Below are 16857 nucleotides of genomic sequence, written 5' to 3'. Positions count from 1 at the left end.
CCTCTAGTTCAAATTTATTATGAGTGGAAGTAAATTCTCGGACCAAAGTATGAAAAAAGTGTGATGATTGCATCACGTAAAATCACACAGTTGATTCTTTTATTTTAATTCCATCAGGGGATTCGACTTGCGCAGAGTTGACTGTGTACTGTACTTGTACATAGTGTAATATTCTCATCAGAACTACAGCATTGATACCATGTGGTACAATTTTGACCAACTTCGGGGCAGAGGGAGAGACAGAAAGAAGGAAGGAGAGAGGGAGAGGGAAGAGGGGGGGGGGGGGGAGTGGAAGGTCCCAAAATAGAAGGTCAAAATAATCTGAGCAGTACAAGAGAAAAACAAATGAAAAGCTGACGCGTTGTGACAAAATACACTAAAAAGGTCATTGATATACAATGCAAATAGTAATTCAAACTTAAAACCAATGAAGTAAGTCTGTCTTCCTATACGACCAAATGATATGCTTTTGGAGATATGGTGGTTCTGAAACTACTACTGTGTTTCAATTGAATCACTCAATATATTTCTGATGATAGTATTGGTTGAATACATTCTAACGACAAAAATGAGATTAACTGAGAAGTATTATGTTAAAATATTCTAAGGAAGTCAAGAGTATGTAAATGATATGATCTTCAGGTGTCAGGAAATTGTTCATCTAGACTGCCTTGAAGAAAGAACAATTTATGATGTGAATTTATAGATTTTATAGCAGCCAGCTTCAAAATAAACATTTGTAGCCAGTGACTTCTGAAAACTTTATTTCAGAAATCACAAACTCTAGTAAATACAAGAAGTACAATTGGATATATTTAGACACTTCCATTTCATAAGATTATAGCTGCAGCCTCTGAAGAACCGTCTTTTATCTCTCTTTTTTGGGGTGGGGGTGGGTGGGGGAGGCGTAATACAATAATGTAGAGATTAAACTGTGTATTGCTATCATTACATGTATCGGCATACTTTTTGTACGGTTTTATGATAAACGCATCACATGGTACATGTGTTGTGTGAATACTTTCCAAATGTGTATAAATACCACTAGAAAAAAAATCATGCCTTTTGGATTGATGATACTATTTAGAGCATGGGTATACCATAGAAGATTGTGTAATACTTTCCAACCTCTAATTACAGGATAAAGGTGGTCCACATGAACATTCCCTGTTACAATGTATCCTTTCCTTCAGAAATGTTTTATATCTGAGCTTCTATAACATTTCTCTTTTATGTTTATCTCGTTTTGTTTGTTCATTTGCTGACAGTTGTTGCATTACACTTCAAAATATAAAGGAAGAATATGATGATGTTAATATTCAATGTTGCTTACAAATAGTCCTGTACCTGAAATATATATCACAGTTTAATGAGTGTTTGCTAATTAATGCATTGATCTTTCTGAGTGTCATGCATGTATTCATTTGCATCCACACAGGTATAAACTAATGAAACAAAGGGTTAGCACGGCCAGTCCGTTTGCCTATACAGTATTTGGCACCAATTGAAATACTGCTTATCATGTCTTTACTGCCTTTCAGTCCTAACTTTCAGCCATTTTACAGCAAGAAAGGAGACTGCTGAAGAAGTGACCATCAATTGTTCGTCCATACATCTTGGTTTATGCAGGAAATATCTTTGCTTGACATGAATGAACACCTTTGCAAAAGATGCTTAACTTTTTTTCTACGATTGATAATCTCAGTGCAGCAAGCAGGACAGTAAGGAAGTTACAAACTAAAACAAACCAATACATGAATTGGCCCCCCCAAAAAAAATGCATCACAACTATACTGTCAAAATAATAGACTCCATCCTTTTGATTAGAGTGCCATACTCTACTAGTATCCCAATATTTCATCTATAAAAAGAATTACATTTTACATCTATAAACTACATAAGCTGAAGTACGGTACAGTAATTTTTGTTTTAAAGTAAGTTGAATAGTATGCAAGTCAAAAGTGACCCAGTAACTTAGAATTGTTATGAAAGTGTTACTACTGTACAGCAAAATACCATGCAATAATATACCATGCCTTCTCATGCATAACTCAATGGTCAGGCTTGATTGTAGGAAAAGGAAAGATGTATGATAAAACAATCTACTCTTTCTTAGGTGGGTATATTTTGCAATGCTGTGTATGACTTTCAAAAAATCAGCTAAAGACAAGTTTTAACAGACATGTTGATCATTCATTTTTTGTTTTTTGTTTTTTTGCGTGTGTGTATTTGAGTGGCTATTGTACACATTTTGAACAAGCAGGAATGTATATTTCATTAAGGATATTACGTTTCTACAAGAAAGCAAGAACTACATTTATGAAGGTTCTTGGGATTAACATGAGAAAAGGACACAGATTAGTGTTGTAAAACAATATCAAGCTTGCTAAACTACATTACAGAAATCACACATCAAAGCTAGGCATGATATATAGGAGGAACAGCATCTACGTACACAGTTTTCGCTTGTGACAGAAATAGGTATGAGTATTCACCATCAAATCAATGTTATACTGTGTGGACCACATCACCTGGTGTAGAAACTTGAAGATGTACCGCACAACAACATGTGTTTTCACTTGAGAACTTGCTACTAGCTCATTGAAATGTGGCAATGCATGCGTGACAGTGTAATTACCTCAACATTTCTCCAAAACCAGTTGTAAATGAGTTAAAAATACACACAAGCCACAAAGTTACAGACATGGTCGGATTTCAGACAAGCGGTTCAGGTGTGTTATCGACAATCAAGTCACTTGAACAAGAAAATGATATAATACAGTTAGCAAAGTTCAGATAATTAACAAATTTTAGACCAACTGACCATGGCATTCCAAATTTATTATTCGCTGATAAGGGCATGAATCTTGATTTCAGTTGGTCATTGTTAGTGGTCTAAATAGCCAAGAATACTGATTTGTACAGAATGAGAGGCATATGTATCCCCTTAGATACACGTCAAAGTTGGTAGTTAGATGGAGCTATTCATGAGACTGAAAACACAGAGGAAACTGTTATATTTGTAAGACAGTTACTTGTACATGCTCCAACAGACACACATACTTTTTTTTTTGCAAACGTAAATGATAACTTTTCGTCTTTCTAAGCTACGCCATGTAATATTTGAAAATGCTCCAAGATTTTTCTATTTCTTTTTAGCACATGATTTCCAATATTTGCGTCTTTCAAGTGATCTACACATCTGCAGTCAGTACTTGGGCAGTGCTACGGCTTTAGAAGAACATGAACAGAAGTGAATGCATTTTTTCATAGGTACGGAACATTTCATTTCAGAGAATTAACAGCGATAGCTGAGAAGACCAATGACCATTGTGTATGGCAATACACATGGTTTAATACATACTTTCCTCACATGTAACTGCCTTATCACACATTTTCTTTTTTCCTTTTCATTTTTACCTGATTCAGCATCAGCCCTAACAAGAATGGCTATTTTACAAGCAACTTTATTCAAAAGATGTCCCAGACATCTCATATCATGAATGATTTTTAGAGAACAAGAAGAAATCCACTTAGAAAGCTAAAATATTTTGCCTGTTATCACTTATGCTTTTCACTTTTTTTGTCCTTCGTTTAAAAAAATTATGCATATCCTGGTACGTAATATGTTGCTAATTTGCTACTTTGAATATGAAAAGTCGCTTAATATGCTTGACAGAGCCTTACTTGTATACAGATTGGCAATACTGACAATGTCTACAAAAGGATATTCACTGAGAGTTTACAGAGTTTGAAGTACCCATGCATCGAGTTTCAACATAACACAGCAACCATCCAAGCAGGAACAAACCCCAACATTGTTGGAGCTTCACAAATGTAGTATTTACATTAATAATTAACAGATATTCTGAGATATCTTAATCATATTCTGTTGTAGAACATGGCAAACCAGCTGATAACTGTGTGTCGTGTTATAATTTGAGTGCCAATCCAAGAGAAAACTGGTAAAATATCACAATATCTTGATGTATGTTTGAGACCAGCTTACTTACGATTATGAAATTGTGTCACCAGTATACATGTATTTGTAAACTTGGCGGCAATATAATCTGAGAGAATGATATGTTAGGATGGCCTATTTGTTTTGTTCACAAAGGAAACTGCCACTACTCCTGTATAGAGAATGTTGGACAAATATCAATACTGCTCTAAAATGATTGTATTTTTAATGTGTGATTCACAATTCATATATAAAATGGGCAATAAAGTAACGACTGCCAATACGATGTTTTGCACTGTAAAAATAAACATGGTAGTTATGTTGACATGCATACAGATCATGTAAGATGTTGAGTCAGATATTCAAAATGATAAATACATACAGGCAAAGCACTATAGGAATATATGGCATTCTGCATCATGTTTGCCAGATATCATTGCATACAAGAAATCTATGAAAATGTTTTTGTATGTATCATTGCATGAGACGCTATGACATCCAAGACAGCACAGCATTGCATCGTTCACATTTATGTCAAAGCACAAGATATCTGATTCTTTCTCCCTCGTCTCGAGAGGAATGAACATGTTAACTCCACACATTAACTACTTCACCAAAGGTTCAGCAAAGTAGATATATATGTTAAGTGAAAACTACTAAAATCACTTGTTAGGTACCGGTATTTGACATAAAATGCTTAACTTATGCAAGGAAAATGACAACCTGTGCTTGCATATACATCATAAACAGTATAAGGATAGATCAAGTATGCTACTAATAGTGAATTCCTCACAGAATGTGACTATCACTTATGCTAATAAAGCTGCAAATGTCTTATGCTATATCTTGATTCTATCAATATCAAATAAGAGAAAGGTATTTCAACCCTCAAATGCTACAATATACTTGCAGTTCTGAAATCAGTTGATTGGTCTTTTTTCCCTATATTTGCCGTGCAGAATAGTGCAGAATATACTGATGCACTGAACTGGGGTTCCTTGGTAAATGTCAGTGATATTCAGTGTAATTTCACAGTCATCTTGCTTTCTGACTTCTCTTTTTCAAACTTTTCTCCTTGTTATTTACACCAGCTTTTTAATGACATCTTGCAGTGTATAGAAACCTCGAACACTTTCGCATTGCTATGGTTGCAACTACAGCTGGCAGAATATTTTTCCCACTGGTCAGCTATTTACTGCCTGTTTACCATTGATATGCCAATACGTGATTCTTACTGGCTATTAATGCATTCATTACAAATCATATGATACAGCCCATTGGTAGCTATATACGCTGTTGCAAACATAAATACCGACATATTTCTTGCTTTTTCCTAATAATGACAGACCATCATATCTATTTGTTCCTAATAAAGCCTTCCGACACAGTCAAAGACATATGGGTCAATTTCATTGAAATGAGAGCTGCTTTTTTTTTTTGTTTTTGACATGGGTATCTGTTATATTTTTCTTTCTTTCTTTCTTTTTTTCAAAGTATTTGCACAATCTGCATTTGTTGCCACTTGTACATGTTATAAACCAGCAATTAGCTGTGCACGCTAGCTTGGTAGAAAATCCCTCAGTAAACCAGGCCAACCTCATATACAGTATCTCTCCTTGGATACTAATCAGAGGGGTATTCAGCTGATATCAGTGCCAAGCATTATTTCTCATGACATCTAGACATGCCATACATCACAAGCTGTCACAGAAGTACTAATTGAGCAATGTGTCAGCCATTACACCAGAAACGGCAGAGTGTGTTGTGTATAGTCACAATTTCATTCCTTATGTCACTTGTATTCAAGCAACAACTGCACTAACATTCACATCAGAAGTCAGCAGACTGATAAATAACACATACATTTTTTACATCCTTAAGAGAAACAAATAGACACCCACTGACATAGTATGCACAAACAGATGCACTTAAATGACCCTTAGAATGTGAAGATTTTGACAGCAAAGTGAAACTTGGTTTAATAGATATGATTCACTTCCTTGCATATGATTTCTACAATTATCTTCTTTTTTGCACATCTTCACTGATAATTCGTCACATATTTAGATACTGATGTAAGACTAGGTATGTAGTACTACAAATGTGTATTCAATGCCTGTAATACAATTACCATAGGGAGCAACATACTCCATGAAGGGACAAGGATGATTATAAGGCTTTATGAAACACCATCCAATACCTTGGATATAATTCTGACTTACACTGTATCCAGGACCCCAGTTCAGTTGCAGACCACTAACTTATCCTATGCAATCTCTTTGTAAATATACGCAAAGGTCAATAACATAATACCATTTTATTTTATTGCAATAATCCCAGGTTTTCAGTGACTTTGCGTGAATAAGTTTTCCTCTTGCTGAACACGAGAGGCCTCAGTATATATATTTTGCTTGCATTTTGAAACAAGAACATTGACAGGCAGTTTTTCTTTTGTATACTTATTTACACCTGAAATACACTAACGATTACATACAGACCCTACAAAATACATATGTACACACTTATGGACAATGGGGGTGAGAAATTTGATGAACGCAATTTCTCTGAAAGCTGTCGGTACTTGTTTTGGAGATGGCATTTGGGTTGAAGTATTGATGATGGGTTTTTTTTTCAATGAATGTCCCCTTCGTTTTGTGGTGGCAAGCTCTCTTGTGGTGGCTCAGCTTCATCAGATTCCTGGAGACATTAAGACGATTGTAAAGTCATCAAGATAGATAAAAACAAGTTTTCCACATAAAATAGATTAATAAGACTGAGATCCACAATGTTCTGATTGCAATCCGAGTGGAGTGCTTTAATCTATGTGTTTGAAATCTGTGACTATATTGATATCAAATAATCCAGTTGGCCTTTTCAAAGGCCCGCATGTATTGACATTCAAGAGAAGGGATATTTGGGATGTGCATCAGTGTTAAATGGAGCTTACATGAGCTTCTTGGAATGCTTTTGAATCAGTTGATTTTGATATCTTTTTGTTTTGTTTATGTTTTTTGTTTTGGTTAGCAGCAATCATGGAAAAAGCCTTGGAACTCTTTCAATGTTTGACCTAAGTTTCATATTTAAGCCTGAGAATGACATTTTACTTCATCTCCAAAGTGAAGCTAACATTAAATACCTCTATGGTCAACAGTTAACCATTTTTGTGAATTGGAAGTTCTGCGATATTCAGCTCCCTTTTTTTTTTCTTTGTTACACTTATCATCTCACGATCAATAGTTTTTCTACCTGTGCTATAGGGGCCTATCTATAAAATACTCCAAGTCACACCCCTCACACTTCACTACCCCCACAGGGGTGTATCCAGGATTTTTTCTGGGGGGGTCGTAATCAAAATTTTTGGACCTTTACCTTTGCGAGGGAGCGGAGCGACCGAGCGGGGGGATGGTGTGGGGGGGGGGGGGGTGTCCCCCCTCCCATGGTAGGGAGTTTTTGAATTTTATATTTTAAAATGGGGCCATTTGGTGCATACAAAAGTGACTTTTTCGGCATGGCAGTGCAGCTTAGAAATAAGGTATGGCATATTAAAACTAAGTTACGAAATCTACGAGGTTTTTGACAATTTGCTGGAACACCACCTGGTCACTTTTTTTCCTGTTGTATATAGGGTAAAAAGCCCTCAAAAAACAAAAATGTCTTTTACAAAAAGTGGACCTTTTGAAAATTTGGGGGGTCGTACGACCCTCCCGACCCCCCCCCCCCCCTTGCATACACCCATGCCCCACATTACGTTTGCAAACCACTCACACTCATCCCACTGACACCACACACAGCAGGCATACCCCTAATGCCTTAAAAGGTAACCAGTGTGTTTTAAGCTATGTTGGTATATGTATTTCGAATGATTTCATTGCAATCATTACCGCTGTTATTGCTTATTTATACTGTACTGCTACTACTGTTCCATTATTTTCACTGCCAGTGTATGTGATTAATTGCCTCTCCGTTGTAGTGAATGTCATGTTGCTGTCTATATTCTGTTTTATTTTCTTTTGATTTTCTTTTGACTTTGTTATTTTGCCTTGTTTTTGCCTTATTCTGTTCAAATGTATGCAAACTGGTTGCTTTTCTGCTTTTGTGTTTACGTCCCAAGCCCTTGAAAAAGACTGGTAACTCGGTCGAAAGCTCCGGAGAATAAAAGGCTATTAGTGAACATACTGCAAAGTCTGCGAGCAGTCATTCCTCCGTCACACCTATATCTATATATATATATATATATATATATATATATATATATATATATATATATGTATATATATATATATATATATATATATATATATATATATATATATATATATGTACATATATTTCATAATATGTTTGCATTTGTTGTGTATTTACAAGTATCATGTATCGCACCTGCATACATAAACTTATAATATACCTTTTTGCCAGGGTCCTGAGGTCCACAGTTGTCAAGTGAGCCCACTTTACTCTGCGCATTTGTCTTAAATTCCAGTTTTTCATCTTGAATCTGATGATGGAGATGGTTTGACATGCATTAAAATTCTTGTAAAATTGCTGGTCACACAAGACACACTATGTGTTGAAAATGTCTACTATGACTTTGAAATGCAAGGTTGAAGTATACAAATAATGCACAATACAGATGGTGTTAGTAAGAATTATCCACCCAATAGCAACTTTGGACCATCCAAAAGTTACAGAGGGTGGATGATTTTCACTAAGGCCCGAATAAGCAACGTGCATTATTTGTTTTATAAAATGGCAACATGGATCCATGTCATTCAGTAATGTAACTTAATTGTAGCCACACCCGTAGCACCATTTCCACGCTAAGAAGGCCTAATATTTTAACTGCGTAACTGCACGCAATACATTATGAAATATAGGCAGTGCAGGCGAGTGGAGATGATCATTACCCTGGAAATCAACAGGTAATGAAACAACTCGACCAAAGATAGTTTTGGCTGAAAATTTAATTTCTGCCCATATATCAACCATATTTAACATTTCATTGCCAAATCATCTACAGTGGACTTGTCAAGTCTTTTCAAGATTATGGCCAGCCAACTGCATGAACGAAGTCGTGTGTTTCAGGAATGGTATCTCTGAGTGGTCGTTAGTACCGGTCATTAGTACCAGTCACTAGTATACAAATAATGACTGCTATGAGGGGCACAGTTAAAATCATGGGCCCAAGGTGATGTGAAAACCGTAACTATGCCCGAAGCGAAGCTGAGGGCATGGTTATGGTTTTCACATCACCGAGGGCCCACATACTTTTAACTGTGCCCCGAATATCAAGCAGTCATTATTTGTTTTATATACTGAAAATATAGATTCTGAAATATAGATACCGAAAATATAGATTCTAGTCTCTTTTACAGCACTCGTAATCAATGCTGATCGACAGCGCGGCGGCGCGGTCGTATCATTGGTGCGTACATAAAGTGATCATCTATGTGTTCACAGTGTACGGGGTTGCGACTGTCTCTAAACCTATTTACAGGGCACATTGACCGCTAGTCTCTTTTACAGCACGCTGATCGAATGTGCGGCGGTCGTATCATTGGTGCATATTGGTCGTATCATTGGTACATATGAGCGATCTATGTGTACGGGGTTGCGACTGTCTCCAAACCTATTTAACATGTTGCAGGGCATAGTTAATCAACTGTGCCCCGGGCACAGTAAATCATGACGTCATTTTGATCAACAATGGGGCACAGCTTTTTTCACGACTCCCCTTTTAACCAATCAGATGAGAGGATTCTATATATGAGGTATATAATAAAAACTTATGCCCACTGGGCATGTTAGACAGAATGAAAGACTGGTCATGTGATTGCTCTCAGCCAATCATTTGATTAGGATCCATATCACCATTATATAATACTTTTCTTGCATATACTGGCAGAACAATTTATTGACTGTCTATGTTGGTGTATCGCTGGTCACTTAGAAAGATTTCCTTTAACCCTTTGAGGACGGGCTGATTTTGCTGTAACATGGTATTGCATTTCCCATAGACACCTGCCTGAGTATACTCAGGACTATAGTCTTCAGTGGGTTAAGAGGAAAATATTTACATGGCAATTGAACCAACCAGGGTCCCATTTCATAAAAGATGTTAGAATAGCAACTCCTGGAATGGCAACTTCCAATTACGACAGCCAATCAGGAAGCTGGATTTTTGTTGTTACCATGACAATTGCCATTCCAGCAAGAGTTGCTATCATATCAACTTTTTATGAAATGGGGCCCAGAACTTTCCATTTCTGTATGATAATGCATCATTCAGCACTGCAGCCCATGTTCATGATATAAACATTATGCCATGATTAGGATAATCAGTGTTGTTCCATATCTCTATTCAAAAAGCAAGACACTTTAATGTTAAATGAATTTTAGGGCTGGAATGTTATTTATTTCTGGTTTGGGCTACAACATGTGGGCCCAGCACTCGAATCACCCAAGTTTAATTTAATTGTAAATGTGAAAGAGGCAGGTCTTTTTTAATGAATGAATTTGCTCAAGTAAGAGCGAGGCTCACTCTCACTTTCAAATACATAATGTTGAAATGTAATCAAAGTGGTAGAAGAAATTTCATACTTGTAAAATTCAGTGTGTAGATTTTTGTTGACAGTGATTCAGATAGTTAAAATACCTGCAGTGATGACGACAGTGAATGTCAGGATTGACAAAATCTTTTTAAGTCACAAGTTTTGGTTTGTTGATGTACAAATTCAAAAAGGGATTGTTTTCATCATCTTTCAAGCACTGTTACTGTTTAATCACTGTAAGTGATTTAAAGTTTCATACAGAAAATTTAATTTTCCTTCTTTTCATAATGCAATACAACACCATGTTCCAGTTTACTTTGATAACAAAAGTAACATCAAAACAAAGAGAATTTACCTTGAAATGAGAAAAATATGAAATTGGTTCAAATTGGAATAAAGGTTCACTTGTTTGCATGAAACAGTAATATTACCATAGCAACCACAAATTAGATGTGGTGATGATGGCATAGTCTAAAAAATCTCCCATTTACCTGTACACAGATTTTCACTAATTTTTCCCCCTTTTTTGATATGCAATAGAAAAAAAGAAATGTTTGCATGAAACAGTTATATTACCATAGCAACCACAAATTAGATGTGGTGATGATGGCTAGTCTAAAAAATCTCCCATTTGCCTGTACACAGATTTTCACTAAATTTTCCCCCTTTTTTGATATGCAATAGAAAAAAAGAAATGGTTGTATTTGATAGATTATCTATCGTTAACGACATTCATACAAACTAATGGAGAAATAATGAGTTGATAGCAATTATTACTTTATGTTATTGGATTATAATCAATAACACTTTTTTGTTAAATTCAAAGTACTCTTTAGATGAAACTCACACAATTCTGTTAACCTGATTTTACTCTGTATCAAAGTTTGATTCTTCAAAGACAAACAGAGTGGAACTGTATTGCAGATTTATTTCTTTTGAAAATAAAAATTGTAAAACATTGTGCACACACCAGTAGGTGATGCATTGTCACCAAGTTTGTCTTAGATTATTACTGATTGCACTGTTTCATGAAATCAATTGAAACTTACAGATTTCAGTACTTTAGGCTGCTTGAAATAGAATTATTGCTGTCTTGTTTGTATGATTTTTATCTATTAATTGAGGTCAATTTGAACAGGGATCAGCGTTTCTCTTCAATACCTTTACGTCTCCTCCACCGGGCTTGTGGCTTGCATTGTCCAGTGAGCCAACTTTGCTTTGGGCCTTGGTCTTGAACTCTAGTTTCTCATCCAGAATCTGAAGGGAAAAAAAAAAGACATAGTGTGGTGTCAGACAAGTGATTGGTTTTAGTTGATGTCACACAACTAGATTATTCAAATTAATTCATTGTGAGAAAAATCAAGTTGAGACAGTTCTCAGCTTAAAGGGATGGTACAGTATTGGTGGAGATGAGAATTGGGCTTTTAACTTTTTGCAAGATACCAAGAAAACACTAATGATATAGTACAGAGCATACCATTTTAAGAGGAATTCAAAGTTTATTTGATGAAAATCGGGTTTGGAATGACTGAAACATCCAAAAACAAAGTAAAACAAAGTGATCGTAATAAAGTGTGGGCCCCACACTTTATTAGAATCGCTATTTTTTGGATATCTCAGCCATTTCAAAACCAATTTTCATCAAATAAACATTGATTTCCTCATAGAATTACATGCTCTTTCATATTTCATAAGAGGTTTCTCATTATTTCACCAAAAAAGTAAGAAGTCCGAAATTAGGTCTCAACCAAAACTGTACGATCCCTGTAAGTACTGTACGAGCTGAAATTTTTGCGAATTTCGCAAATTGCCTTTGAACCGCGAAAATAACAACATACGAAAATAACAACGCGCGAAAATGTCCTCCATGTAGCAATTCGCGAAAATATCTGTACGCGAAAATTTCAGCTCGTACAGTAATAATCAAGATTCCAAAGAAAAATTAGGCATATTTATGTTTTTTGGAAGGTAACAAACAGTATTGAAATACTATAGAATCGTTTCATTTTATTTATGATGATCCTGCTTTACACCAAAATCATGACATCAAGGTAAATTGATAGTATGATGACTAATTGTGAATGATTGGTCTGAATTGATTTGAGTTATTGATGTGATTTCTAATGAGTTTAGCTCTAATTCAGTCTCTGAGTTGTGCACCTCCATGTCCTACCTGGACAGAAAAGTAAAGAGGGAAAATGGATGTTTTAAGATCGCTAAAAAGACGTTGTTGTTTTTGCAGTTGGCAGGAACTGACCTTTACTTGACCTCCACCAGGCTTATGTTCGATATTGTCCTTGGATCCAATCTTGGAAGTGGCCTTTTCCTTGAAGTCCAGCTTTTTGTTCTCAATCCTGACCTGTCCACCGCCAGCCTTATGCTTGATGTTGTCCTTGGACCCGATCTTGGAGGCAGCCTTGTCCTTGAATTCCAGTTTTTCTGAAGTGATCTTCACTTTCCCGCCACCGGCCCTGTGCGAGGCGTTGTCCAGGGAACCAATCTTGGAGGTCACTTTCTTGCTAAAGTCTACCTTTTTGGATTCAATCTTCACAGCAATGAAAAAAGTAAAACACAATTTAGATATATCCATGTTTATATGAACTACACAGTTTATGGAAAAGTCTATATATATATATATATATACATTCTTTTTTCATTGATGCTTATATCTTTGGAAGAGATGTGTGGGATGCATGCATGTGGGAATCTTTTGAAGTAATTTTGGCAACCATAAATGCATCAATTGTCTCTTTGAATCAATTTCATCCTTCTCACTTAAGTGATGAGCTTGTTTCTGAGGACAGACATCATTAGGGCAGAAACACATGATGCAAAGTGGTATTGACACTCGCAAACAGAAATGGAAATCTTCACTCACAAACGTGTCGGGAAGTTCACTGGTATGTGAGCATACATTTTGTCCTAAACACAAATGAGCTCCTGAGAAAAGCATTCATCAGATCAAGTTGTAATCCACTTCAAGAAACATAAAACTGAAATCAAAATCAAAATCAAATTCAAGATGCATACATACAGAATTCGTGCATCTGTCCAAGATATTTATGGAACACACAGATGCTTTGAGGCCAAAGATATATTGCCTGCTTTCTTTGTATCATAAAAATTCTGGCACCTCCACAACTGAAAGAAACATAGAATATAATTTCTGGCATTTCTTTTGCTATAGAGGAGTATCCGTTGCTCCCATGAAGAAAAGAATGGAGATGCTCAGGGAAATGGAACATAATATGAATATCTCTTCCAGCAGGATAGAGAACAAAAATAAGTATATTTGTCATATACTGCCAACACTGTGTGTGGCATTTCAGCAGAATATGTTCTTGTGGAGAAAAGTCAAGGATTTGGTCGCGGTTGAACAAGGTACTACCTTGACATTTCCTCCTCCCGGTGAATGTTTGGCGTTGTCCATGGATCCTATTTTGCTCTTTGCTGTCTTTGAAAAGTCTGCTGACTGATTGACGATCTAGAAGAAATTTGTGTAGATAAAACATGAGGGTAAAACAAGCGTACAGTATTGGGCAGAGTACACCACCACAAAAGACACAGTACAGTTAGTGCTACAAGGCAGGTATACTTAATCAATGACATTTCCATGTTGTATTTTTCTCTCTTTGCAGCTGTTCTTTTGTGCAAGAATAAAATACATGACAGCACGGCATGCATTTGCAGGATTTTTTCTCTTTTTTTTTTGGAAGGAAATCTCTAGGCAAGCAGTGATCATTTTTGCGTAATACTGTCTTGCAGTCAAACATGATATTTATACTTCAGACTTTGTTGTTTCTTCCATAGAAGGTCATTGGCAAAATTTTATGAACTGGGAAATGAGTTTCACCCAAAGTCTGTCATTGCTGAAGGAAACCTGATTTGAGTTAGTAGGTACAGGACACAGACATAACAAGTACTGAGGCTCATGTCCTTGCTTGTACCTGCAAACAAAAAACATGTTGACTTGTTTCTCCCATCGTTCTTTCAAACATGAGGAAATTGCCGTCTCATTTCAAAATGCCATTAATGGTTACAATGAAGACGTTGCACAGGGAACAGTGTGGACTACCTTTACATTCCCACCTCGTGGGGTATGCTGTGCGTTGTCCAGGGATCCTATTTTACTTTTCGCCGTTTTGGAGAAATCGGTTGATTGAGAAACAATCTAAAAATATTGTGGAGAATAGAATAGAAAAAAAAATATAAAAAAACAAACAAACATAAGGTGCAAAGTAACCAGAGACAGCAGATGAATAATCCTACTCAGCAATCCGATGTTTTCTGACAGCAGAGGAAACAGCTTAAAGATGCATAAAGCAGAGAGTCAGCATAATTGAAACTGGTTCAAGAATTCTTTGCCATTCAGTAGTATCATTCCTTTCTTTTTTTTTTTTTTCATGGTCACATGATGAAAATCAATCATGTGATTCCTTCAATGAGGTTTAAACTTTTTTTTTCTTCTTTTTCTTCACCCTTTGTTTATACCACTTTGAAATTGCTGGGAATGGATAGGAAGAGTATTTAGAGATGCCAAAAATATATAATGTACCTAAATGTATGCCAAAAATGACTGGTATGTCAAAGTAAACATTGAATCAATTTTAATTGCAGCATATGTATGACATGTAATGGAACATCACAGCCAGTTTCAGGAGAAAAAGAAACATAGGTGGATATATTGCAGGCAAATGCAAAGCTATCAACTTGGATCCACTGCCCTGAAATGAAAAGAAAGAGTGGAGAAAATAAATCATTAAATACACATCAACAGAGCTATAAGATCCTGAGCTCAAAATATAATACAACAGAAGAGATCCTGACAAATAATCAGTAAGAGTCATCTTTGTTTTCTGTAGATGAACCCTGGTCTTTAAAGCTCTTTGAAACATAACCATGAAATCATGACTCTCTCTAAATACAAGAAACACATGTTTCCCTGTCTTAATTTTGTTAATGTTATTGTGTTTTCTAATCTATTTGTATGAGTAGCAAAGTGCGCTTAGAAACGTCAGTATGAAGCGCCATATAAATGCAATTATTATTATTATTATCATTATTATTGATTTCTGTCACTCTGTGAAAATGTCTTTGTGTCACAGTCTTGATTAAGTCATAACACCTACACTGATTCACTATCATATACTGGGAAGGATCAATGGGTTAAAAAAATAAATAATTGCCCCTGGTTTCTATTACCACCATTCTGGGAGGTTCCTGCACTTTACCACCTCTGGCTACATGGTTAGCATTATTTAGCAATCCTTCTTTTACTCTATTTCACTCTATGTCTGAATGTCATGTAGGTTACACTATGAAATAAGTTATAACCAGGTCAACAAAAGAGAATGTACACATGTGAGTATAGCTGTAGGGCCTACCTTTCAAGACACTTTTTGATTAAAAAACGTCCAAATGATGGGCATATCCCAAATGACTACATGATTAGGGCCTTTCCCCATCACAAAAATTATCAAGAATTTTTGGTGATTCACTGCATTCATTATTTTCAGGTTGTCTGTAAAAACTGAGTATGGAACACCCTGCTGTTGCAAAGAATTGTGGGTGTTTTTAATAAATATTGACCAAGAGTATAGTGAATATGTGACTTAAAAGTTAAACTTGCTACCATACAGCCACAATGTCTTGAAATAACATTAAGATCAAAGAGTCCAAGAACATCCAAGAATCTAAATTTCATCGCCAAAAAATGTGAAAATTAAATTTTATAAAATGCTTATGTAATGTAATATCATCTGACATCATCTGCTATTTGTATAAATTCATTAGGAATCTTGATACCAAGCAATTGAGGACAAATACCAATGGTATGATAATAATTGATGTCAAATTGAACAACCTAATATGGGTTATTAGATATTGGAACATAGATCACCTTGTGTGAAAATCATGTTATGACCAATACTCTGGCACGAAACCGTATCTGGATAGATTTTACAGATCTGACTACAAAGTAGATTTGAGTATCTATACACCAGCCATTTATGATAGTGCAACATTTACTGCTACTGTTGTTACTGTAATCTGTACTACAGAACAATAATACTAGTTCAACACTACACTGCTATATACTACTACTACTACTACTACTACTATTACTACTACTACTACTACTTCTATTGTTGATTTCAACACTACACTGCTATATACTACTACTACTACTACTACTAATACTACTACTACTACTAATAATAATAATAATACTTCTATTGTTGATTTCACCACTACTACTACTACTACTACTACTACTACTACTACTACTACTACTACTACTACTACTACTACTACTGCAATAAGAACTATACTTACTAATTACTTCCTTTT

At 35.7% G+C, this 16857-nt stretch overlaps 1 protein-coding gene across 1 annotated transcript in view; it reads right to left on the bottom strand.

Annotated features, from left to right (window-relative positions):
* Nucleotides 1-6592: 6592 nt before the first annotated feature.
* LOC140238055 (uncharacterized) overlaps nucleotides 6593-16857 on the bottom strand; it is a 64386-nt gene continuing 54121 nt past the window's right edge. The window contains exons 9-14 of the mRNA XM_072317978.1: nucleotides 14585-14680; nucleotides 13898-13993; nucleotides 12767-13054; nucleotides 11671-11766; nucleotides 8367-8456; nucleotides 6593-6658 (exon numbers count right to left, since the gene is read on the bottom strand). Coding sequence (XP_072174079.1) covers nucleotides 6593-6658; nucleotides 8367-8456; nucleotides 11671-11766; nucleotides 12767-13054; nucleotides 13898-13993; nucleotides 14585-14680 — 732 coding nt within the window. The remainder of the gene's footprint in view (nucleotides 6659-8366; nucleotides 8457-11670; nucleotides 11767-12766; nucleotides 13055-13897; nucleotides 13994-14584; nucleotides 14681-16857) is intronic.

Source organism: Diadema setosum, chromosome 14 (assembly GCF_964275005.1).
Source record: "Diadema setosum chromosome 14, eeDiaSeto1, whole genome shotgun sequence".
In the NCBI taxonomy this organism is placed as follows: domain Eukaryota; kingdom Metazoa; phylum Echinodermata; class Echinoidea; order Diadematoida; family Diadematidae; genus Diadema; species Diadema setosum.
The sequence above is the reverse complement of the archived record's forward strand: the minus strand, read 5'-3'. Positions and strand labels throughout refer to the sequence as shown.